Raw genomic sequence first — 24,310 nt, forward strand, 5'->3', positions numbered from 1 at the left:
ACAACACATAACAACAATACATGGCATAAATAGACCATCAACCATAACCCAAAACGCACAAACAGCTGAAGATCAACTAGATGAATGAGACCTTCTAAAAATTAAATTTTTATGTGCTACAAAAAATTTCTCCCAAAGACTAAAAAGGGAAGTTACAGATTGGGAAAAAATATTTGGCAAGGACATACCTGACAAGGGACTCATCTCTAAAATTTATAGGAAACTCCAACACCTCAACAACACAAGAAGACAAACAATCTAATTTAAAAATGGACAGAAAACATGAATAGACAATTCACTGAAGCGGATATTCAGCCAGCCAATAAACATGTGAATAAATAAATGTTCATGATCATGAGGCATTAGAGAGATGCAGATCAAAACAAAAATGAGATACCACTTTGCCCCAGCAGTAATAGCAAAGTTCAACAAGACAGAAAGTAACAAACGCTGGTGAAGATGTGAAGACATTGGGACTCTCGTACACTGCTAGTCAAACTATCAAATGTGGAAAGCAGTATGGTGATTCCTTCAAAAGTTGGAATTAGAAATACCATTTGATCCAGCAATTCCATTACTAGGTATAAATCCTGAAGAAGTGAGAGTCAGGACAAGAACAGATATATTCACACCCATGTTCATCGCAGAACTATTCCCAATAGCAAGGAGATGTAAACAACCTAACAGGAGAATGGATAACCAAACTATGGCACATACACAGAATGGAATACTGTGCACAACACTAATGAATAATGTAGAATCTGCATATCACAGCAAACGTGGACGAACTTAGAGGACGTTATTGTTGTTGTTGTTGTTATGTGCCATCGAGTCGGACCCAACTCATAGCGACCCCTCCTTGGGTTTCTGAGGCAGTATCACTACGGAAGTAGATTGCCCCATCTTCCTTCTGAGGAGTGGCTGGTGGATTTGAACCGCCAGCCTTCTGGTAAGCAGTCAAGTGCCTTAGCCACTATGCTACCAGAGTTCCCAGAGGACGTTATAACTGAGTGAAATAAGTTAATCACAGAAGGACAAATATTGACTAATTCACTAGCATAATAAGTCAAGGAAATGTTTATAGATGGAAGGGAACTTTCCTTGTTGGTTATCAGGGATAGAAGGGGAGGGAAGGAACATTGCTAGATAGGTAGAGACAAATACTGATACGGGTGAAGGGAAGGGAAATGTACCAAATATAAGAGATCAACACAGTGGCAATGAGGAAGAAGACGACATAGAGAGGTACAGACAACAAAGACGAACCCTTTTGCATGTACAGTACCTCACTGGCAAACACTGATCTAGGGTGGATAGATGGGTGACAGGCTGAATAAGCAAGTTTGCCTAGACAGGGGGCAGTACACCCATGAACATGTATAAAGTTGGCAGACAATGTTTCTACAAATGTATTTCTATGTGCTATAAGAATGTACAGGTGCATACTAGAGCTGACAAGGTACAAGGTTGTGGTGACTTCTTGGCCAAAGCTAGAGACCCTGAGAGAGTGAGTAGTGGGACGTATGGGCTTGGGACCATGGTCAAAGGGGACACCAACCTCATCTGGCATACTATACCGCACAAAATTCTACATCCTACTTTGGTGAGTAGTGACTGGGGTCTTAAAAGCTTGTAAGCAGCCATCTAGATGAAATAGTGAGTCTCTTCTAATCCAGAGCAAAGAAGAATGAAGAAAACCAAAGATGCATGGAAATAATCAATCCAAGAGATTGGTAGACCATGCGATCCTCAGCCTGTATGATGAGACCAGAAGAACTAGACAGTGCCCAGACACCAATGTCAACCACTCAGAGAGGAGGATCAATGCAAGAGATGCTGGACAGCGTGGGAGAATAATGTGGAACAAACTCAAAATCATTTAAAAAACAAAACAGGTTTGCTGGTCTGATAGAGCCTGGGGAGACTCCTGAGACTACAGCCCCCAGATACCCTTCAGGTCTGGAACTAAACTCACTCCTGTGACTTCCAGTCAAACAATAGACAGGCATAAGTGGTGAACATTTACATCAGGGAGATACACTCCTTGTAGCAATCAATTGTGGGAAAACAAAAGAGCAATGTTTGCACAGGGAGGCAGTCTGGTGATAGTGGGGGGTGCATAGGAGAGAAAGACACAGGTGGTGCCTGGCTACCAATGTCAACCACTCAGAAAGGGATCAAATCTGGTACCACTGGACAGAGTGGGAGGCAGAATGTGAATCAAATTCAAAAACACAAAAATGACCAGAATTGTTGGTCACAGAGAGACCCGTGGAACCCCTGAGACTATGGCCCTGGGTTACCCTTCAGGTCTAGAAATGGACTCACTTACATGGATTGGCTCTCAGCCCAACAGGAGAAATATGTACATAAAAAACACCTATCCCAGGTCGATGCACTCACCTACTCTAGGGAGATGCACCCCTTGGCTCAATCAGCCATGAGACTCCAAAGGGGTAGCACTCACATAGAGGAAAAGCTGGACAGACAGGATACATGGATGAGAAGATCATGGGAATGGAGTGGTCATAGCTGGGAGAGGGGAGAAAAGTTTTTTATGGTTGGGGACAGTAATAGGGGCCATGAAATCAGATGTGCATGAACTGTTGAATGTAAAACAAGTTTGCTATGCAATTCTGTGCCTAAAAATAAAAAAAGAAATCTAGGGAGCAAATTTTTCTCAAATCTTAATTATCAGGAAATGCTTTGATTCTCCTAGCAGTCAGAATAGTTTTATTTTATGGACAATGTGAATTTTTTTTTTTTTTTAATCAGTTCTATTTCTTTGTTTTGACTACTAGGAAACCAAAGCCGATATCATGGCTCAGCATTGCTCACAGTCTAAGTTACTATCAAATGTACTTCTATTTATTTAGGTTCTATATTATATGGGAGCTCTGGTAGCATAGTGGCTAAGACACTTGCCTGCTAACCAGATGGCTGGCGGTTCAAACCCACCAGCCACTCCTTGGAAGGAAGGTTGGGCAATCCTACTTTCGTAGTGATACTGCCTCGGAAACCCAAGGAGGGGTCGCTATGAGTCGGGGCTGACTCAACGGCACATAACAACAACAACAACAACATATTATCTCCATTTACTTTTCTTTTCATCTATTGGTATTTTTAACATACTACACATATACATATATAAGTGAAGTCCCTGGGATGCAAACAGTTAATATTCTTGCCTGCTGCTGTTGCTGTTAGGTGCCATCGAGTAGGCTATGACTCATAGCAACCCTATGCACAACAGAACAAAACACTGCCCGGTCCTGTGCCAGCCTCATAATACTTGCTACACCCAAACCCATCTTTGCAGCCACTGTGTCAATCCATCTCGTTGAGGGCCTTCCCCTTTTTCGGGTAACCCTCCACTTTACCAACCATATCCCTTCCCAGGGAATGGTCCCTTCTGACAACATGACCAATGTAGGCGAGAGGAAGTCTGGCCATTCACACTTCCAATGAGCATTCCCGCTATACTTCTTCCAGGACAGATTTGTTTGTTCTTTTCACAGTCCATGGTACTTCTAGTATTCTTCACCAACACCACAATTCAAAAGCATCAACTCTTCTTTGGTCTTTCTTATTCACTGCACAGCTCTTACATGTATATGAGGCAACTGAAAGTACTATGGATTGGGTTAAGCACATCTAGTCTTCAAGAAGACATCTTTACTCTTCAGCACTTGAAAGAGGTCTTTTGCAGCAGATTTTCCCAGTGCAATACATCCTCTGATGTCTTGACTGCTGCTTCCATAGGTGTCAATTGTGGAACCAAGTAACATCAACTCTTTGACAACTTTAATCTTTTCTCCATTTATCGGGATGCTGCTTATTTGGCCCAGTTGTAACACTTTTCATTTTCTTTATGTTGAGGTGTGTGACAGGTGGAGCTGTGTGTCAACTTGGCTGGACCACAATTCTGTTTGGTTTAAAATATTGTGGTGTGGATTGTTCCCACAATGGCATCGGATGTACATATTTTGAGCAGTCTGTTGAAAGGGAGTTTCCCTAGGGGTGTGGCCTACTTCCAATATATTTATGGATGTCGTGGGAAAACAGACACTTCTGTGGATCAAGATTCTGTTGTGCTGCCTGCCTACAACTGTCCATGAGTGAACAATCCACCATCCGGCCTGGAGATCTTGCATTCATCATTCGTTGGAGTCAACAGCCAGTATACTGCCTGCCAACCTTGAGCTCCTCAGCCCCTGCAGCTGCGTGAGTCGGGAAAAGCCTCCAGCTTGACGTTTGATCCAAGAACTTGGGACTTGCCAGCTTCTATAAGTGTGTGAGCCATCTTCCTAAAATAAATCTCTCTTTCTCTATATATAAAAGCTTTACTGGTTTTGTTTCTCTAGAGACCCCAGACTAACACATTTGGTACTGGGAGTGGTTCTACAGAGACTAAATCCTAAGGATGGGCTTCCTAAGTTGGTTCTCCAATTTGATTCATCTTAAAGGCACTGGTGACTCTTCCTCCATTAGTAAAGATGGCCCTGCTAATTCGTGGCATGAGGTAACAACATTAATATGCAAAATAGCACCACCAACAGATCAAGTACTACTGAGAAGTGAGGCTCTGGGTGTGATCGCATATTTGATACTTCTCTGCAATTTTGTCAGCATGAGGAGTATGAGGAAGCTGATGGGTTGGTCCTACTTACACTAGACAAAGTGATGAAAGAGCGAGATGAGTTCAGGGCTGCTGAATCACAGTTTAAGTGCCACATAAAAGACCTCACTGTTTCCAGTTGGGCTCTGAAAGAAAGCCTATTTCTTCTAGTAAGAGAGCTGAGCTGCCTAAAATCAAACCCAGCGTCTTATTGTAAGGGTGGCTGTATCCAATGCCAATTAAATTACCAACCCAGAATGGTGTCTTAAGTTAAAGTGAAAGCATTAATTGGGAAAAAATGGGAACCTAAAACATGGAATGGGGGCATATAGGCAGACAGGAAGTACAGGATGTTGTTGTTGTTGTTGTTATGTGCCGTCAAGTCGGCCCCGACTCATAGCGACCCCTCCTTGGGTTTCCGGGGCAGTATCACTATGGAAGTAGGATTGCCCAACCTTCATTCTAAGGAGTGGCTGGTAGGTTTGAACCGCCAGCCTTCTGGTCAGCAGGATGTGGAGCCTGTAAATTCTGTTGAATCCCTCCCATCTGAAAGTATTACTGTAAAACCATTATACCCTCAACCTCAGTTGGGTGGGATTAACACAACTTCCTGCTGGCTCATTGCCTGAGGCAGAGGCCATGGAAGACATTGTGGAACGTTCTCAGGAACTGCCCCAACCACCCACTGCTGCTGCTAGACTTATAACTAAAGTTAAGTCTAAGCGGGCCCCAAAAGGGGAAATACAAAGTGTGATTGAGGTGGTGGTACGCTACACCCAAAAAGACCTACTTGATTTTGCTAACATGTACAGACAGAAGCATGGAGAATATGTACGGGAATGGCTACTGAGGGTATGGGATAATGGGGCAAGGAACGTAACATTGGATCAGTCTGAGTTTATTGACTTAGACCCACTAAGTACAGATCCTTCATTCAATGTTTCAGCTCAAGAGGTTAGGAAAGGATCTACTACTTTATTTGGCTGGCTTACTGAAGCACGGATTATGCGGTGGCCTACCTAAGTCAAGCTGAAATACCAGACTTGCCTTGGTATAATGTAGAAGAAGGTATCTAGAGGCTTAGGGAAATTGGCCTGTTAGAATAGTTTAATCAGATTAGACCCCTAGAGACAGAAATGGAGAGTGCAGAGGGCACGACTTTCACAAGTACAGAGAGGAAGGAATATGTGAAGGGGGCCCCACACAGTCTTTGAAGACTGCTGTGATTACTATTTTATATAAGCCATATTTGACAGTGGGAACTGCCCTAATTGAAATAAGACAATTAACTACAATGGGGCTGACTGGACCCTATGGTAGCAGGGGCAAAGTGGCAGCAATAAATCAACAAAGTCAAGGTGGCGTGGTTATCATAATGGACAGCACAGTTGATACAGTAATCAGAATACTCTGACTAGCATGGAATTATGGCACTGGCTACTTAGTCATGGTGTTCCTAGTAGTGAAATACATGGCAAGTCTACTAAATATTTACTTGATCTGTATAGACAGAAGAATTCTGGGTCATGTGAACAGGAGCCTAGATTGAATTGCCAGAATACAGAGTCACAGCCTCTCAATCAATTCCCAGACTTGAGCCAGTTTACAGATCCACAACCCCTTGAATGAAGAGGAGGCCGGGTCCCTTTGAGGAAGGACCCCACTACATTGCCAAAAATCTATAATGTCAATCTTTCTCCCAGCCTTCCCCAAAGGGATCTGAGGCCTTTTACGAGATTGACTGTTCACTGGGGAAAAGGAAATAATCAGACTTTTCGGGGATTACTGTACAATGCCTCTGAACTGACACTAATTCCAGGAGACCCAAAGCATCATTGTGGCCCACCAGTCAGAGAGGGGGCATATGAAGGTCAAGTTATTGATGGAGTCTTAGTTAAGGTGCATCTCACAGTAGGTCCCCAAACCCATCTGTAGTGATTTCCCCAGTTCCAGAATGCATAATTGAAATAGATATACTAAGCAATTGGCAGAATTCCCACACTGCGTCCCTGACATGTGGAGTAAGGGCTACTATGGTAGGAAAAGCCAAATGGAAGCCATTAGAACTGCCTCTACCTACAAAGATAGTAAACCAAAAACAATACCACATCCCTGGAGGGGTTGCAGAGATTACTGCCACCATCAAGGACTTGAAGGATGGAGGAGTGGTAACTCCCACCACATCCCCATTTAATTCGCCTGTATGACCTGTGCCCAAAACAGATGGATCTTGGAGAATGACAATATATTATCGTAAATTTAATCAGGTGGTGACTCGCTGTTCCTCATGTGGTTTCACTGCTTAAGAAAATTAGTATATCTCTTGGTACCTGGTATGCAGGTAGTGATCTGGCTAATGCCTTTTTCTCAATACCAATTTCAAAGGACCATCAGAAGCATTGCCTTCAGCTAGCAAGTCCAACAATACACTTTCAAAGTGCTTCCTCAGAGGTATACCAACCCCCCAGCACTATGTTATAATTTAGTCCACAGGGATCTTGGCCGCCTTTCCCTTGCACAAGACATCACACTGGTCCATTATATTGATGACATTATGCTGACTGGGCCTAGTAAGGAAGAAGTATCGAGGACTCTAAACTTATTGATGAGATATATGCATGCTAGAGGTTGGAAACTTAACCCAACAAAAATTCAGGCACCTTCCACCTCAGTGACATTTCCAAGGGGCCAATGCTGTGGGGCATGTCAAGACATTCCTACTAAAGTGAAGGATAAGTTATTTTATCTGGCTTCTCCCACAACTAAAAAGGAGACACAATGTCTGGTGGGACTCTTTGGATTTTGGAGGCAACATATCCCTCATTTGGATGTGTTGCCACTACCTACTTACCAAATGACTCGGAAAACTGCTAGTTTTGAGCAGGGCCCAGAACAACAGAAGGCTCTGAAACAGGTTCAGGCTGCCGTGTAGGCTGCACTGACACTTGGGCCTTATGATCCAGCTGATCCAATGGTGCCTGAAGTGTCTGTATCAGATAAAGATGTTGTTTGGAGTCTTTGGCAGGTCCCTATTGGTGAATCACAATGCCAACTCAAGATTTTGGAGCAAAGCCCCGCCATCCTCTGCAGATAACTACTCTCCTTTTGAGAAACAGCTTTTGGCTTATTATGGGGCTTTAGTAGAGAATGAACGCCTAACCATGGGCCAACCAAGTCACCATGAGGCCTGAGCTGCCCATCATGAACTGACTGTTGTCTGCCACAGAGTCATAAAGTTGGACGTGCACAGCAGCACTCCATCATTAAATGGCAATGGTATATCAGAGATCAGGCTTGAGCAGGACCTGAAGGCACAACTAAGGTGGATGAGGAAGTGGCCCAAATGTCTACGGTCTCCACTCCAGTCACATTCCCTTTCCTCTCCCAGTCTGTACCTATGGCCTCATGGGGAGTTCCTAATGATCAGTTGACAAGGGAAGAAAAAACTCATGCCTGGTTTACAAATGGTTCTGCACGACATGCTGGCACTACTTGAAAGTGGACAGCAGCCACATGGCAGCCCCTTTCTGGGAGTTCCTTGAAGGATAGAACTTCAAGCAGTGCATATGGCTGCTCACTTTACATGGAAAGAAATGGCCAGATCTGATACTGTATACAGATTCATGGGCTGTGGCTAATGACTTGGCCAGATGGTCTGAGACTTGGAAGGAGCATGACTGGAAAATTGGTGACAAAGTTGGATGAGGAAGAGGTATGTGGATAGATCTCTCTGAATGGGCCAAAAGAGAAAAGATATTTGTGTCCCATGTGAATGCCCAACAAAAGATGTCCTTGGCAGAGGATGACTTTTAACAATTAGGTGGATAAGATGACACGTTCAGTGGAAACGAGCCATCCTTTTTCCGCAGCTACTCCTGTCATTGCTCCATGGGCTCATGAACAAAGTGGCCATGGTGGCAGGGATGGAGATTATGCATGGGCTCAGCAACATGCACTTCCACTTTCCAAGGCTGATTTGGCTACTGCCAGTGAGCGCTCAAATCCGCCAGCAGCAGACACCAACGAGTCCGCAATATGGAACCATTCCTTGGGGAGATCAGCCAGCAACCTGGGGGCAGGTTGATTACATTGGAGCACCTCCATCATGGAAAGGACAGCGTTTTGTTCTTATTGGAATAGATACTTATTCTGGATACGGATTCGCCTTCTCTGCATGCAAATGCTTCTACCAAAACTATCATCCATGGACTTACAGAATACCTTATCCACCGTCATGGTATCCCACACAGCATTGCTTCAGATCCTGATTACCAAGGGGAAATTGGATTGACATTACACAATGGAAGTAAAGAAGAATGTTGTTGTTGTTGTTGTTTGCCGTCGAGTCAGCCCGACTCATAGCGACCACTCCTTGGGTTTCCGAGGCAGTATCACTACGGAAGTAGGGTTGCCCAACCTTCCTTCCGAGGAGTGGCTGGTGGGTTTGAACCGCCAGCCTTCTAGTGAGCAGTCAAGTGCCTTAGGCACTTCTGGAATACAGGAGATTCTTTAGGATGTCTCTTAGTACCACCATGCTGTGATTAAAATCAAGGGAAATTACAGCAACCCAATTCTATATGATTACTAATGGCCCAGACCCTTAAGGAATGAAGGTTTCGGTAACCCCACCAGACAAAAAATCATGACCAGCTGAGGTGGAAGAAGGTAGTTCTGAATATCAGCTACCACCACGTGACCAGTTGCAGAAACAAGGACTGTGATTGTTGTATTTCTTCATTGTATATGGGCATCAAGTATTTTTGTTTCCTTCTGTTATGAACTGTGAAATGTAAATAAGGTTAATGCATTTTGGTTGTATGCATGTTACCGCATCATGTTAGGTGCAAATATGACTTTATAATTGTCCTTATTTGTTGTTGTTTTTATGTGCCGTCAAATAGGGCCCGACTCACAGAGACCCCTCCTTGGGTTTCCGAGGCAGTATCACTATTGCCCAACCTTCCTTCTGAGGAGTGGCTGGTGGGTTTGAACTGCCAGCCTTCTGGTTAGCAGCCAAATGCCTTAGGCATGTTCTTATTTAGAGGTTAAGAAGATGTGTACAACTGCCAAGTTGACCGGGGTGGACTGTAATAGCTGGAGTTGTGTGTCCACTTGGCTGGGCCACAATTCTGTGTGATTTCAGCAACTGTGGTGTGTGTTGTTCCAATGACACGATCAGATGTATATGTTTTGAACAGCCAATCCACTGAAAGGGAGTTTCCCTAGGGGTGTAGCCTGCTTCCAATATATTTATGGACATCCTGGGTAAAGAGACACTCTTCTGTGGATCAGGATTATGTTGTGCTGCCTACAACTGTTTGTGAGCAAGCAAGCCACCAATCAGCCTGGATCATGGATTCATCATTCACTGGAGTCAACAACCTTGAACTCCTCAGCCCCAGCAGCTGCATGAGTCAGGAAAAGCCTCCAGCTTGTCGTTTGATCCAGCTTCTATAAGTGTGTGAGCCATCTTCCTAAGATAAATTTCTCTTTTTCTCTCTATATAAGCTTTACTGGTTTTATTTCTCTAGAGAACCCAGTCTAACACAAGATGTAATCCATACTGCAGACTGTAGTCTTTAATCTTCATTAAATTAAGACCATGCGCTGGCCTTTTCTTTGGCTGGAAGTCAATTCCAGACCTGTTTTAAGTCACCTTTACTTTCAGCAAGCAAAGTTAATCCTGATGCCACATTCTTCTTCATATAGTCCAATTTCTCAGATTATTTGTTCAGCATATACATTGAGTAAGTATGGTGAAAGGATACAACCCTGACACACTCCCTTTCTGATTTTATTACATGCGGTATCCCCTTGTTCTGTTCAAATGACAGCCTCCTGGGTATGTGTACAGATTCCTGATGAGCACAGTCAAGAGTTCTGGAATTCTTTCTTCTCAATATTATTTATAATTTGTTATGGTCCACAGAATCAAGTGCTTTGCATAGTAAACAAAACACAAGCAAACATTTTTCTGGTATAAAGATTCTTGCCTGCTAAGGAGGTTCAAATCTACCCCCAGGTGCCTCAAAAGAAAGGGTGGTGATCTACTTGTAAAAAATGAACCACCGAAAACCCTATGAGGCATAATTCTCTTCTGATACACATGGGCTCACCATGAGGTGGAATCAACTTCACACCAACAGGTTTAACTGTCTTAGTTTCTTAGTGATGCGGTAACAGAAATGCCACAAGTAGTGGCTTTAAAAAAACAAATTTTCTCACAGTTTAGGAGGCAGATGCAAATTCAGAGAGCTGGCTCTATGGGGAGGCTTTTTCTCTGTTGGGCCTGGAAGGACTTTATCTCTTTTCAGCTTCAGTTACTTAGTTTCTTGGCAATCTTCACACGATATATATCTTTTCCTCCATTTATACTTGCTTGCTTCTATGCCTAAACTGTTGCTTTTATATCTCAAAAGTGACTGGCTTAAAACACAACCTACACTGACCTGGCCTCTTAAACATAACAAAAAAAACCTAGCCTCATTAACACAACAAAGAAAATCCTATTTCTAGATGGCCAGAGGAGCCCTGTAGCACAGTGGTTAACCACTCAGCTGCTAACCCAGAGGTCTTCAGTTCAAATCTACCAGCCACTCTCCAGAAGATAGATGTGGCAGTCTGCTTCTGTAAATATTTACTACACTGCAAACACTATAGGGCAGTTATACTCTGTCCCACCGGGTAGCTGTGAATCGGAATTGAGTCAACAACAGGCTTGAATTTTTTATTTATAGTGCCTTTAGGGTTTTTTTGTTTTGTTTTTAATTTTTATTGTGATATGGGTGAAAGTTTACAGAGTAAATTCATTTTCCATACAGTAGTTCATACACGGGAGCTCTGGTAGCATAGTGCCTAAGGCATTTGACTGCTAACCAGAAGGCTGGTGGTTCAAATACATCAGCCACTCCTCAGAAGGTTGGGCAATCTACTTCCGTAGTGATACCTACTGCCTTGGAAACCCAGGGAGGGGTCACTATGAATTGGATCCAACTCAACAGCAGTGAGTTGGGTCCCACTTTCTCCCCATAGTTCTCTCTTCCTTGTGTCCCATGCACTCCTGCCCCCCCCCCCCCGAACGGTCTCCCTATACATACATTGCCCTTCTATTCTCTCATGATTGATCTATCCAAGGAATGTATCTACCTGACGTAAACGTTCAGCCCATGCGCTGGTCTTTTCTTTAGCTGGAAGTCAATTCCAGACCTGAAGGGCAGCTAGGGACCATAGTCTCAGGGGTTTCACCAGGCTCTATCACACTAGCAAACCCGGTCTTCTTCTTCTTCTTCTTTTTTTTTTTTTTAATAATTTTGAGTTTTGGTCTACATTGTTCTCCCACTCTAACCAGGATCTCCTACAAAGATCCCCCTTCCAGTGGTTGACAGTGGTAGCCAGATACCATGTAGTTCTGGTCTCATGGTCATAAAGGCTGAAGATAGCATGGTCTATCAGTCCTTTGGACTAATTGTTTCCAAGAGTCTTTGGTTTTCTTTATTCTTCTTTGCTCTGGACGAGGAAAGACCCATCATTTGATCTAGATGGCCACTTGCAAGCTTTTAAGATCCCAGTCACTACTCACCAAAGTAGGATGAAGAACAACGTTTTTGCATAGTATGTTATGCCAATTGAGCTTGATGTCTCATGATTAGGATTTCTGAAGGATACAATTCAATCCATATCACTGATTTACCCATATAAGTTACCCAAATACTTTTCTTTCCCCCAAAGAAAGCAAGAGATTGTTTTGTTTATCTGAATAGCTATAAAAAGACTACTAGGTAAAGCTTCTGCCCTGAAGAAGCACACAGTGTATTTTTAAAAAATACAATAGTATAACAAAAGAACTCTGGTGGCATAGTCCCTAAGGCACTTGACTGCTAACTAGAAAGTTGATGGTTCAAATCCACCAGCCACTCTATGGAAGAAAGATGGGGCAATCTTCTTCCATAAAGATTTACTGCCCTGCAAGTAGTAACTGGGATCTTAAAAGCTTGCAAGTGGCCATTTAGATACGACAATGGGTCCTTCCTCAGCCAGAGCAAAGAAGAATGAAGAAAACTAAAGATGCATGGAAACAACTAGTCCAAGCGACTGGTACACCATGCGATCCTCAGCCTATATGACTATGTGACCAGAAGAACTAGATGGTACCCTGCTAGCACTGTAAACCACTGGGAGGCAGATCTATGTAGGAGATCCTAGATAGAGTGGGAGAACAATGTGGAACAAAACTCAAAATCATGAGAGAAAAAAGGGACCAGGTTTGCTGGTCTGATAGAGCCTGGTGGAACCTCTGAGACTACGGCCACTAACTGTCCTTCAGGTCTGGAACTGAACCCACTCATGTAACTTCCAGCCAAATGAAAGACAGGAATATGAGCTGAACATTTACAGTAGGTAGATACACTCCTTGGAGATATCAATCATGGAAGAATAGAAGAGTTGTGTACACACAGGGAGACAGCTCAGGGGGCAGGAGCACATGGGAGGGAAGGACATAGGGAAGAGGTAGCTACAGGGAGGAAGTGGGAGGAGAGCTGTTGTATAGTGGGAGGTTACAGTCAATTTCATGAGACAAAGTGTATGTAAACTGCTGTATGGAAGACGAATTTGCTCTGTAAACTTTCACCCTAATCACAATGAAATTTAAAAAAAAAAGATTTACTTCCCTAGAAACCCAATGGGGGTCAATATGAGTTGGAAACAACTCAATGGCAGTGAGTATGGTTTTGAATTTATAGTTTGTTGTTGTTGTTGTTGTTACATGCCGTCGAGTTGGACCCAACTCATAGCGACCCCTCCTTGGGTTTCCAAGGCAGTATCACTACGGAAGTAGATTGCCCCATCTTCCTTCCGAGGAGTGGCTGGTGGATTTGAACTGCCAGCCTTCTGGTTAGCAGTCAAATGCCTTTAGGCACTATGCTACCAGAGCTCCCAAGTGCCAAACCACACAATGAAGAAAAGTAGGCAATTTTTTCAAAATTAGGTGGGGAGACGTTACACACATGAGACTTAATTTCTGAACTTACATAAGAAATAACCAAATGAGTCATTTTCTAACCTTTGATAATGCAAGAGCACAAGCGCTCAGGTTAGTCAGTAATTTCTTATCACAGGTCTAATGGCTTCTTTGGAGCCCTGATAGCACAGGTCAAATGGCTTCTTTGGAGCCCTGACAGAGCAATATTACTAACTGAAAAGTCCGCATTTCAAACCTACCAGTCTCTCCATGGGAGGCAAAAAACTGGCAATCTGCTCATGTAAAAGATTACAGTCTAGGAAAACCTAAGGGGCAGTTCTAGTCTGTTCAGTAGGGTCATTATGACTAAGAATCAACTCACTGGCACACAACAACAAAGGCTCCTTCTACATAGCCTTTCCTCTGTGTCTCTATTCTGATCTCTTCCCTTTTCCACCATGTGAGTTCCCAAAACAACAATTGGTTGTTGCTGTTGTTACATGCCATCGAGTCAGATCCAACTCAAAGCAACCCCTCCTTGAGTTTCCAAGACGGTATCACTACAGAAGTAGATGGACCAGGCTTCCTTCCAAGGAGTGGCTGGTGGGTTTGAACTGCCAGCCTTCTGGTTAGTAGTCAAGTGCCTTAGGCACTACGCTACCAGAACTCCTAAAGTAACAGTTTAGGATCCATAATACTTTCTGGCACTAAAAAACTTACTGGTTTAAGTTTTAACAAGAGACTTAACTAGGTGAATTATTTTGCTGCTTCTCTAAAAAGGAAAATGAAGGTTTTAGATAACAGTGTAGGGAGTTACCACCACACAAACTAGCTTTGGAATCAAAGAGACCTAGATTCCAGTTCCAGTTTCACTCGTTCACTATATAATCCTGTCATTATTTCATAATTCAACTCTGCTTTTCAATACAGAAATTGTACATTCTTCAAGGTCATATAGACGGTAAGAGGTAATCGAATGCTATTTCTAAAAGTATATTCTTCAAAAAGTTATTAGGCCACTCAGAGAGGCATCTCTCTAGGAGATCGTGGATAGAGTGGGAGAACAATGTGTAACAAAACTCAAATCATTTTAAAAAAAAAAAAAAAAGAAAAGGACCAGGTTTGATATCTAGTCTGATAGAGCCTAATGGAACCACTAATGGGAATTCCCGAACACTTGATTGTACTCATGAGGAACCTGTACCTTGACCAGGAGGTTGTTGTTCGAATGGAACAAGGGGACTCTGCATGGTTTAAAATCAGGAAAGGAGTGTGTCAGGGTTGTATCCTTTTCCCATACTTATTCAATCTATATACTGAGCAAATAATCTGAAAAGCTGGACTATATGAAGAAAAATGCGGCATCAGGATTGGAGGAAGAATCATTAACAACCTGACATACGCTGATGATACATACAACTCTGCTTGCTGAAAGTGAGAATGACTTGAGGCACTTACTGATGAAGACTGAGGAACACAGTCTGCAGTACGGATTACATTTCAATACAAAGAAGACAAAAATCCTCACAACTGGACCAATAAGCAGCATCACGATAAAAGGAGAAAAGATTGAGGTTGTCAAAGAATTCACGTTGCTTGGTTCTACGATCGAGGCCAATAGAAGCAGCAGTCAGGACATTAGACGACACGTAGCACTGGGCAGGTCGGCTGCAAAGGAACTCTTTCAAGTGCTGAGGAGCAAGGATGTCTCCTTGAGGACTAAGGTGCGCCTGGCACAGTCCATGATATTTCCAATCACCTCGTATGCATGTGACAGCTGGAGACAATGAATAAGGAAGACCGAAAAAGAGTTGATGCTTTTGAGTTGTAGTGCTGGAGAAGAATGCTGAAGGTACCATGGACTGCCAAAAGAACTAAAAGATCTGTCCTGCAGGAAGTGCAGCCAAGATGCTCCTTGGAAGCAAGGATGGCCAGACTTTGTCTCACCTACTTTGGTCATGTTGTCAGAGGGGACCATTCCCTGGAGAAGGATGTCATGCTTGGTAAGGTGGAGGACCGACGGAAGTGGGGAAGCCCTTTGACGAGATGGATTGACACAGTGGCTGCGACAATGGGCTCAAGCACAGCAAGGATCACGGAGCTGGCATGGGATCGAGTGGTGTTTCGTTCTGCTGTGCATGGGGTCACTATGAGTCGGAAGTGACTCGACGGCACCTAACAACAACAACAATGGAACCACTGAGATTGTCATCTCAGGTCTGGAACTGAACCGACTCCTGTGGCTTCCAGGCAAATAAAAGACAGGTATACACGCTGAACATTAACATTTAGGTAGATACACTCCTGGGAGAGATCAATCATGGGAGAATAGAAGGGCTGTGTATGCACAGGGAGACAACTTGGGGGACAAGAGTACATGGGACAAAAGAAACAAAGAGGTAACTATGGGGAGGAAGTGGGAGGGGAAGTGTTGCACTGGGGTAAACTGTAGTCAATGTCATGAGACTAAGTGTATGTGAACTGCTGTATGGAAAATGAATTTGCTCTATAAACTTTCACCCAAATCACCAAACCAAAAAACAAAAAAGTTGTTAGGTATCATTGATTTTGATCCAACTCATAGCAATCCTATGTAAAACAGAATGAAATACTGTCCAGTCCTACACTATCCTCATAATCCTTGGTATGCTTGAGCCCACTGCTGCACCAACTACGGCAATCCATCCTATAGAGGGTCTTACTCTTTTTCAGTGGCTCTCTACTTTACCAAGCATGATATCCTTCTCAGCCACTGGACCCTCCTGATAATTATGTCAAAAGTATGTGAGATGAAATCTCACCATCCATGCTTCTAAGAAGTACTCTGAGTGTACTTCTTATAAGACAGATTTGTTCATTCTTCTGGCAGTCCAAGGTATGTTCAATATTCTCCGCCATAACATAATTCAAAGGTTATCAATTCTTGGGTCTTCTTTATTCATTGTCCAGCTTTTCCACGTGATGAGGCAACGGAAAATACCATGGCTGGTGTCAAGAAAGTGACATCTCTGCTTTTCAACACTCTAAAGAGCTCTTTTACAGCAGATCTGTCTAATGCAATACATATTTGATTTCTTGACTACTGCTTCCATGGGCAGTGATTGTGGATCCAAGTAAAATGAAATCTTTAACATCAATCTTTTCTCCATTTATCATGATCTTGTTGGTCACTGGTCGTTATGAGTATTTTTTGTTTTAGGCTGAGGGGTAATCCATACTAATCTTTGATCTTCATCAGTAAGTGCTTCAAGTCCTCTTCTCTTTCAGTAAGCAAGGTTGTGTCACCTGCATATCACAGGTTGTTAATGAGTCTTCCTGGCATGTTGTTCTTCATATAGTCCAGCTTCTCCGTTTACTTGCTCAGCATACAGATTGAGGAAGTATAGTGAAAGAATACAACACTGATGCACACCTTTCTACATTTTAAACTACACTATCCCCTTTTTCTGTTTGAATGCCTGTTGATCTACATGTAGGTTCATCATGAGCATACGTATTCCAGAACTCCTACTGTTTGCAATGTTATCCTTAATTTGTTTTGCTCATGTTGTTGTTGTTGTTATCTGCCGTCGAGTCAGATTCGACTCATAGCAACCTCTCCTTGGGTTTCCAAGGCGGTATCACTACAGAAGTAGACTGCCCAACTTTCCTTCCAAGGAGTGACTGGTGGGTTTGAACCGCCAACCTTCTGGTTAGCAGTCAAGTGCCTTAGGCACTACGCTACCAGAGCTTTGCTCCTCATAGTCAAATGCTTTTGCATAGTCAATAAGACACAGGTAACCTGTCAGCCACGATCCATCTGACATCAGCAATGATATCCCTCATTCCACATCCCCTTCTGAGTCAGCCTGAATTTCTTAGAGTTGTCAATGCACTGCCACAATATTTTTTTAAATTATCTTCAGCAAAATTTTACTTACACATGATATTAATGATATTGTTCAATAATTTCCATATTCTGTTGGATCATCTATCTCTGGAATGGGCACAAATACAGATCTCTTCCAGTTGGTCGGTCAGGCGGCTGTCTTCCAAATTTCTTGGTATAGATAAGCTTCCAATGCTGCTTCTGTTCATTGAAATTTCTCAAGTGGTATCTGTCAATTTCTGGAGGCTTGTTTCTCACCAATGTCTTCAGTGCAGCTTAGACTTCTTCCTTCAAAACCATAAGTTCTTGATCATATGATCAAGAAATGGGTGAACGTCAATCAATTCTTTTTGGCACTGACTCTGTGTATTCCCTCCCTCTTCTTTTGATGCTTCAGGCTCTGTTCCACATTTTGCCCATAGAATCAGTCAGTACTGGTACTCACGGCCTGAATTTTTTTAATTCATTTCTTTCAGCTTGTCAAGTCAAGTATATTCTTCCCTTTTGGTTTCCTAATTTCAGATCTTTGCACAATTCATTATAGTACTTTACTTTGTCTTCTGTTCAGCCCTTTGAAATCTTCAGTTCAGCTCTTTTAGTTCATTTCTCCCACTCACTTTAGCTACTTTATGTTCAAAAATAAGTTTCAGAATCTCTTCTGATGTCCATTTTGGTCTTTTCTTTCTTCTCTTTTTAATGACCTTGTCTTTTTCATGTATTATGTTCTTAATGTCATCCAACAACTCGTCTGGTCTTCAGTCATTAGCATTCAATGTGTCAAATCTATTCTTGACATGGTCTCTAAATTCAGGTGGGATATATTCAAGGTTAGACTCTGGCTCTCATGGGTTTACTTTTCTTCAGCTTCAAATTGAACTTGCATATGAACTATTGAGGATTTGTTCTGCAGTTGGCCCTTGGCCTTGTTCTGACTGATGATATTGAGCTTCTCCATCAACTCTTTCCACAGATGTACTCAATTTGATTCCTGTGTATTTCACTGAGTAAGGGCCACATATATAATCACTGTTTATGTTGTTGAGAAAAGGTATTTGCAATGAACAAATTATCGGTCTTGCAAAATTCAATCATGTGATCTCTGGTGTCATTTCAATTAACAATGCTGTATTTTACAACTACCAATCCTTTTCATTTCCTACTCTCCCTTTCCTATCACCAGTAATTATCAATATATCTCGATGCATGTATGATCAATTTAAATTGCAGAAGTTGGTAAAAATCCTCAATTGCTTCATCTTTGGCATTACGAATCAGTGCCTACATTTGACTAACAGTCACATTAACTGGCCTTCTTTATAAGCTTATGGATACTATCCTACCACTGACAGCATTGTATTTTAGTACAGTTCTTGAAATGTTCTTTTTGACAATGAATGGGGTGCCATTATTCTTCAGTTCTTCATTTCTGGTACAAGAGACCTTGTGACTGTGATTCAAAATGCCCAATACCAGTGCATAATGGTAATGATGAGGGTAACTATCTTTAAGTGTTTCATTTCATTTCTGATGACCTCCAATTTTTCTTGGTTCATATTTAGTACAGTCCACCTTCTGATTACTGATGGATATTTGAAGCTGGTTTGTTCTCATTTTTAGTGTTTCCACATCAGCACATGAAGGTTCCCAAAAGTTTTACTCCATACATGTCATTCATGTCAACTCTACTATTGAGAATGCAGCCGTTCACCAGTGATATTTTGAGTGCCTTCCAACCTGAGGGGCTTATCTTCCAGTACTATCATCAATGATCTGCTGCTATTCATAAAGTTTTCACAAGCCAATTTTCCCACAAGTAAAATGGTCAGGTCCTCTTTCCTAGTTTAGTTTGTCTTATTCCAGAAGCGCCACTGAAACTTGTCCAACATGGGTCATCTTTCTGGTATTTGAAATTCCAGTGCCATAGCTTCCAGCATCGCAGCAAGAAGCAAGCCAAAACAGTATAAAAAACTGACAAACTAGTGTTCAAACATGCAATGATAATTACTGGTGATGAGAATGTGAAAACTGGGCTGCTTATGTACAACCAATCACATCACACACAGAATTTTAGTTTCTTGAAGACTTAGGATCATGGTTTCATGGGACATTCCAGTTAATTGGCCTAAGACCCTGTTTAGTATTTCTGTTCTACTTGCTAGTTTGTTGACTAGTGCCTGGGACCATAAGAGTTTGAAATGGTCATCGAAGGCACAACAACTAGCCTCTATTCACCTGGAGCAACAGAGGAAGGAGACTTAGGAATAAGAGGAAAAAATGGAATTTGTGGCTAATTGTCTCCATGAACAACTGCCTCCTTTGCCAGAAGACCATAAGAACTGGATGGTACCTACCTACCATTACTGAAGATTTTGACCAAAGAGTCTATAGACTTGGTAATCCTGATCATAAGGAAATCCAGAAGAGAGTTTTAAATTCTCATGGACTCTGGAATTTCTGGAGCCAGGAAAGCTGGATGAATCCCTGAAACTACTGCCCTTAAATAATCTTTAAACCTTAAACCAAAAATATCACCTGACACCTTCCTTAAGGCAAACAATACTTAAAGTAGTAAATAATGTCTGCTTCGAGCCCTGGGCTCTTTTAAGAAGTATCTATATGGGATCAAATTGACAACAGTAACTCAAAATAATTGATAGGAAACTTAAGGAGCAGTTAATTTAAATTAATGGGCAAGGAACAATTCAGAAAAGGTGTGGGAGAATGGTTACACAACTTGAAGAATGTAATCAATATCAGTGGATTGTACATGTAGAAATTGTTGTATGTTCTGCGATGTATATTCTCAACAATAACCAAAAAATATTTTTTAATTAAAATTAAAAACAAAGAATTTCCTTTTAATGAGATAACTCTGAATACAAAACATAACAACAAAAATGAGTATTGACTTATTCATTTTTTAAACACATGGGAATCTACTACATCATGACACATGAATGAACTTCAGAGTTGATAGGTTTTCCTCTTTATTCATTTATTACTCTAATTTGGACATTTACTAAGTGCCAGACTCAATTCTAGGCACTGGAAATACAGCTGTGTACATACAAAAGTTGTTGCTCTTAAATAACTTTTATTCTATGAATGTTAATTTAAATTAATTCAGCAACTACAAGGAATTATATCTCTGGAACGTTTCTAAATCAAACAGTCTACCAAAGGCAAAACACTATTTAAAAACTCTTTTTCCCTGAAAGCTAAGTGCTCCTCATAGCTGAAAAAGTACCTCCTGGTTAACTGAGGACATGACAATACTCCTCCTTTAAAGCTGAGATAACAGTACAACCTCATATCTATAAAGTACTTCACAGTTTAAAGCAGGTTTTCATACCTATCATTACTTTCTACAGCAAACTAACATAGAGGGCACGTGCTTTCTTTGGTGTTCCAGTAACCCAGGGACACCATCGTAGTTAGTTCAGGAAACTTGTCTCAAGGGTTACAATTCTGAAAACCACAAGTGCAGCCCCACCTGCGTAGCTAACTTGAACAAGTGTTTTCTCTACGGAAGTACCCTGTCAGAGTCTGCCTCGCACTTTCCTGAGAGAGCGACTCGGTAAGTTCTAGCATCATTAATGAACCTGCAGTAAATCGGCGCCAAGAATCGCACAACTTCTACCATCGCAATACGCACAACAGACACAGGACACAACTCATCTCTTTCTAAAAAGTTAGACTAGAGACAGATACAAACGGTTTTACCCACAGGAAGATGGCAATCCACGAAGGCAATCCAATTAAACCCGTGGTATCAAACTGGGCGGCAGGTCTTAAATGGGGGCCCAGAGAGCATCGAGAAGCCGTTCAGAGCTCCGAGGCAGGCGCACTGACTGGCCAGAGTCTTTCCGCTGCCCGACCTCGGGCCTGGCGGGCACCCGAGAGAGAAGCTGAGGCTCGACTGATGCAGAAGCCGGGCCGCAGGGCCAGACCCGGGTGACAGGTTTATTACCCTCAGTGAGCCACTTGGGCTTCTCATCACCCTCCCAAACCAACTCCGCGCGCATCCCTCCACCGCCCCCATCCTTACCTGACACACACAGGCGCGGAAGTCCGAATAGTCCGAGCTTTCACCAACCTGCAGCGCCCGCTCCCCGAGCTCCGACTCCTTCTCGCGCCGGTCAAACAAGTACACCGTCTTGTAGCCGTCGCCCCCGCCGCTCGCCCCGGCCCCGGCCCCAGCCCCTGCCGAGGGCCCGCCAGGCCCGTTGCCGCCTGCCGCTGCCATATTGGGGAAAAGAAGAAAAGACAGTAGTGCGGATGTCGGCCGCCACCGCGCTCAGAGCCGAGGCGCGAGACCAGCGCGGCGCCCCCAGCTCCAGCGCCCGCAGCGGCTCCAGGCCTCGGCCCGCGCGGGCGCAGCTCCTTCCTCGGCGGAGGCAGCCGAGCAGCGTCTGCGCGAGAATCACCCGGGAACCGATTCAAACGCGCTGCGGCCCGGACTCACGTCACTTCCGCGGCCCGCCGCCCCCAGGGAGGCGAGGACGTGCGGCGCGGTACTCCCAGGACAAGACCTCGCGCCCGCCGCTGCCCACGCGAGCTTGCAGCGCGACTTGCCACTGGGCCGCCTCTGTCAGGGAGTGTGGCGCAGGAGGAAGAGGAACGGACAGCGGCGGCGAGGAGGCGGGGCGGACCCGGCAGGCCGCGCGGGCGGCCAGGGGGCGGGGCCTTGCGGAGTTGGAGGGAAGCGCGGGGCCTAATGGACGCTTGCGCCTCTGGGTCGTCGTTGTGGAGCAGAGTCGGGAGAGCCAGTGTTGGGAACAGTGGTACACCGCCGGAAGGCCGCTTACTTTCGGCCAAGAGGGTCCTGCTGCCGCCGATTCGCCCCGAGCGCAGCCGAGCCAATCTGTCCTCGAGTGCTGAGCCCCCAGCAGTGGGGCCAAGGCCACGGTTGCGCCCTTTGCGGCCCAGTCGCGTGGACGCCGCGGCTGGAGATGTTACGGCTGCGGGTCTAGCGGGTGACGCTTCCCTGCCGCGAGCAAGTGGGTTCATTTCTGCCTCATTCCCTAAATTCTCAGTGGACCGGAGTACCGGCCACCCAGACAAAGCTAGTCTGTGAGAACGTCAGACTCGAGGCTCTGTGACGTCACCGCGCTCCTATTCATAGCCCCTCCGACTGTCCGAGCTTTGACCGAGGCTTTCCAGGCGCTGGAGCGGCTCGCATACAAATCTTCTCACCACCACCAAGTGGTTGTGAATTGTGAATACCACCACCTACGCTAGTCACGTTATTAGATAATGTATCCAAAATAACACATTTTACTCTATCAGTAAAAAGACTTTATCATTATTGAGAATAAATTTTATTTAGTACCTTTATTGTGGGTGTATAGTACCCTAACTCAACAAATAATACGTTGTTGAAGGACTAGATTTAGTCATTTACTCTCCAATTCTTAAAAATCATATTTTGTGAATATTTTGTACTTTGTTGTTAGTCACCATGGAGTAAATTCTGGGTGTTCCAACTGCCAACCCTCATAACCTGTTGCCCTCAAATGGCTTCAGACTCATATCACCTCTATAGAACAAAGTAGAACTGCCTACTCTCCAAGACTATAATCTTTACAGAAGCAGATTGTCACACTTTTCTCCCGAAAGAGTGGCTGGTAGGTTCAAACTGTGAACCTTTGTTAGCAGCTAAGAGCTTAACCACTCTGCTACCAGGAATCCTTCCTAACTTTATGGTAACATGTAAATTTACCACGGTAACCAATTGCTGAGTTTTTCAATTCTTCAAAAGTTTGAGTAATATTTATTTTCTGTTTTCGTAGATTTGCTTGTTCATATCAAGATGTAAGAGTCCTGTGTGTGTGTGTACACATAAAAGATATTACAGGCAAAACACACAGTGTGAGCAAAAATGTGAAAGCATGTGTGGTGGTGTTTGGTGAACACAAAATGTATAGCTGGAAGTGGGGAGAATGAAGCAGTAGAGATGATGGAAGATAAAATTGGAATGAAGTGGGCTGTGGTCACGTGCCAACCATGTTCCTATGGAGGGCGTAGGGGAAGGGGGAAGCAACTCCTATGGGATGTCTTTGAATTCTCATATTTTACCTTTCAAATTTGTGTGAAATTTTTATTCTGTTCCATAATGTTATAGTTTGATTTAAATGACTTAAGGATAACACAAATTGTTTTTCTAATTCTTCATTAGTGGGAAGATGAATTGCTTTTCTATTTCAGAAAATGGGACTAGAGGGAGAGGTTCATCATCAGGCAGTTTATCATTTCTCTGTGATACCAAACTATGTAAATCCCAAACCAAAACCCACTGCCATTGAGTGGATTACAACTCAGAGCGATCCTATAGGACAGAGTATACTGCCCCATAGGGTTTCCGAGGCTATAAATCTTTACTGAACCAGACTTCCCCATCTTTCTTCCCATGGAGTGGCTCCTGTGTCCAAACCACCAACCTTTTCCTTAGCAGCCAGATGCTTTAACCACTGTGTCACTATTGTCGTTGTTGTTAAACCAAACTTAGCTCACTGCCATTGAGTTGATCCTACTCAGCAACCCCCTTTGGGTTCCTGAGGCAGTAAATCTTTATGGGAGTAGATTGCTCCATCTTCCCTCTGCAGAGCAGCTGGTGGGTTTGAACCACCAGTCTTCTGGTTAGCAGTCGAATGCCTTAGGCACCATGCTACCAGAGCTTCGTTGTTGTTAGGTGCTGTCAAGTCAGCTCCAACTCATAGCCACCCTATGTACAACAGAACAAAATACTGCCTGGTCCTGAGCCATCCTTAACAGTGCTTGCTATGCTTGCGCCCATCATTACAGCCACTGTGTCCATCTTGTTGAGGGTCTCCTCCTCTTTTCCTGACCCTCTACATGCCACCGG

General features: G+C 43.4%; 1 protein-coding gene across 1 annotated transcript in view; it reads right to left on the reverse strand.

Annotated features, from left to right (window-relative positions):
• The window catches only part of SMCHD1 (structural maintenance of chromosomes flexible hinge domain containing 1), a 236,957-nt gene extending 215,266 nt beyond the window's left edge, over positions 1-21,691 (reverse strand). Inside the window, exon 1 of the mRNA XM_007935470.1 lies at positions 21,494-21,691. Within this exon, the coding sequence (XP_007933661.1) occupies positions 21,494-21,691 (198 nt within the window). The remainder of the gene's footprint in view (positions 1-21,493) is intronic.
• Between the last annotated feature and the right edge of the window lie 2,619 nt (positions 21,692-24,310).

This window comes from Orycteropus afer, unplaced genomic scaffold (assembly GCF_000298275.1).
Source record: "Orycteropus afer afer isolate SDZICR_OR568_19922 unplaced genomic scaffold, OryAfe1.0 scaffold00028, whole genome shotgun sequence".
Lineage (NCBI taxonomy): Eukaryota > Metazoa > Chordata > Mammalia > Tubulidentata > Orycteropodidae > Orycteropus > Orycteropus afer.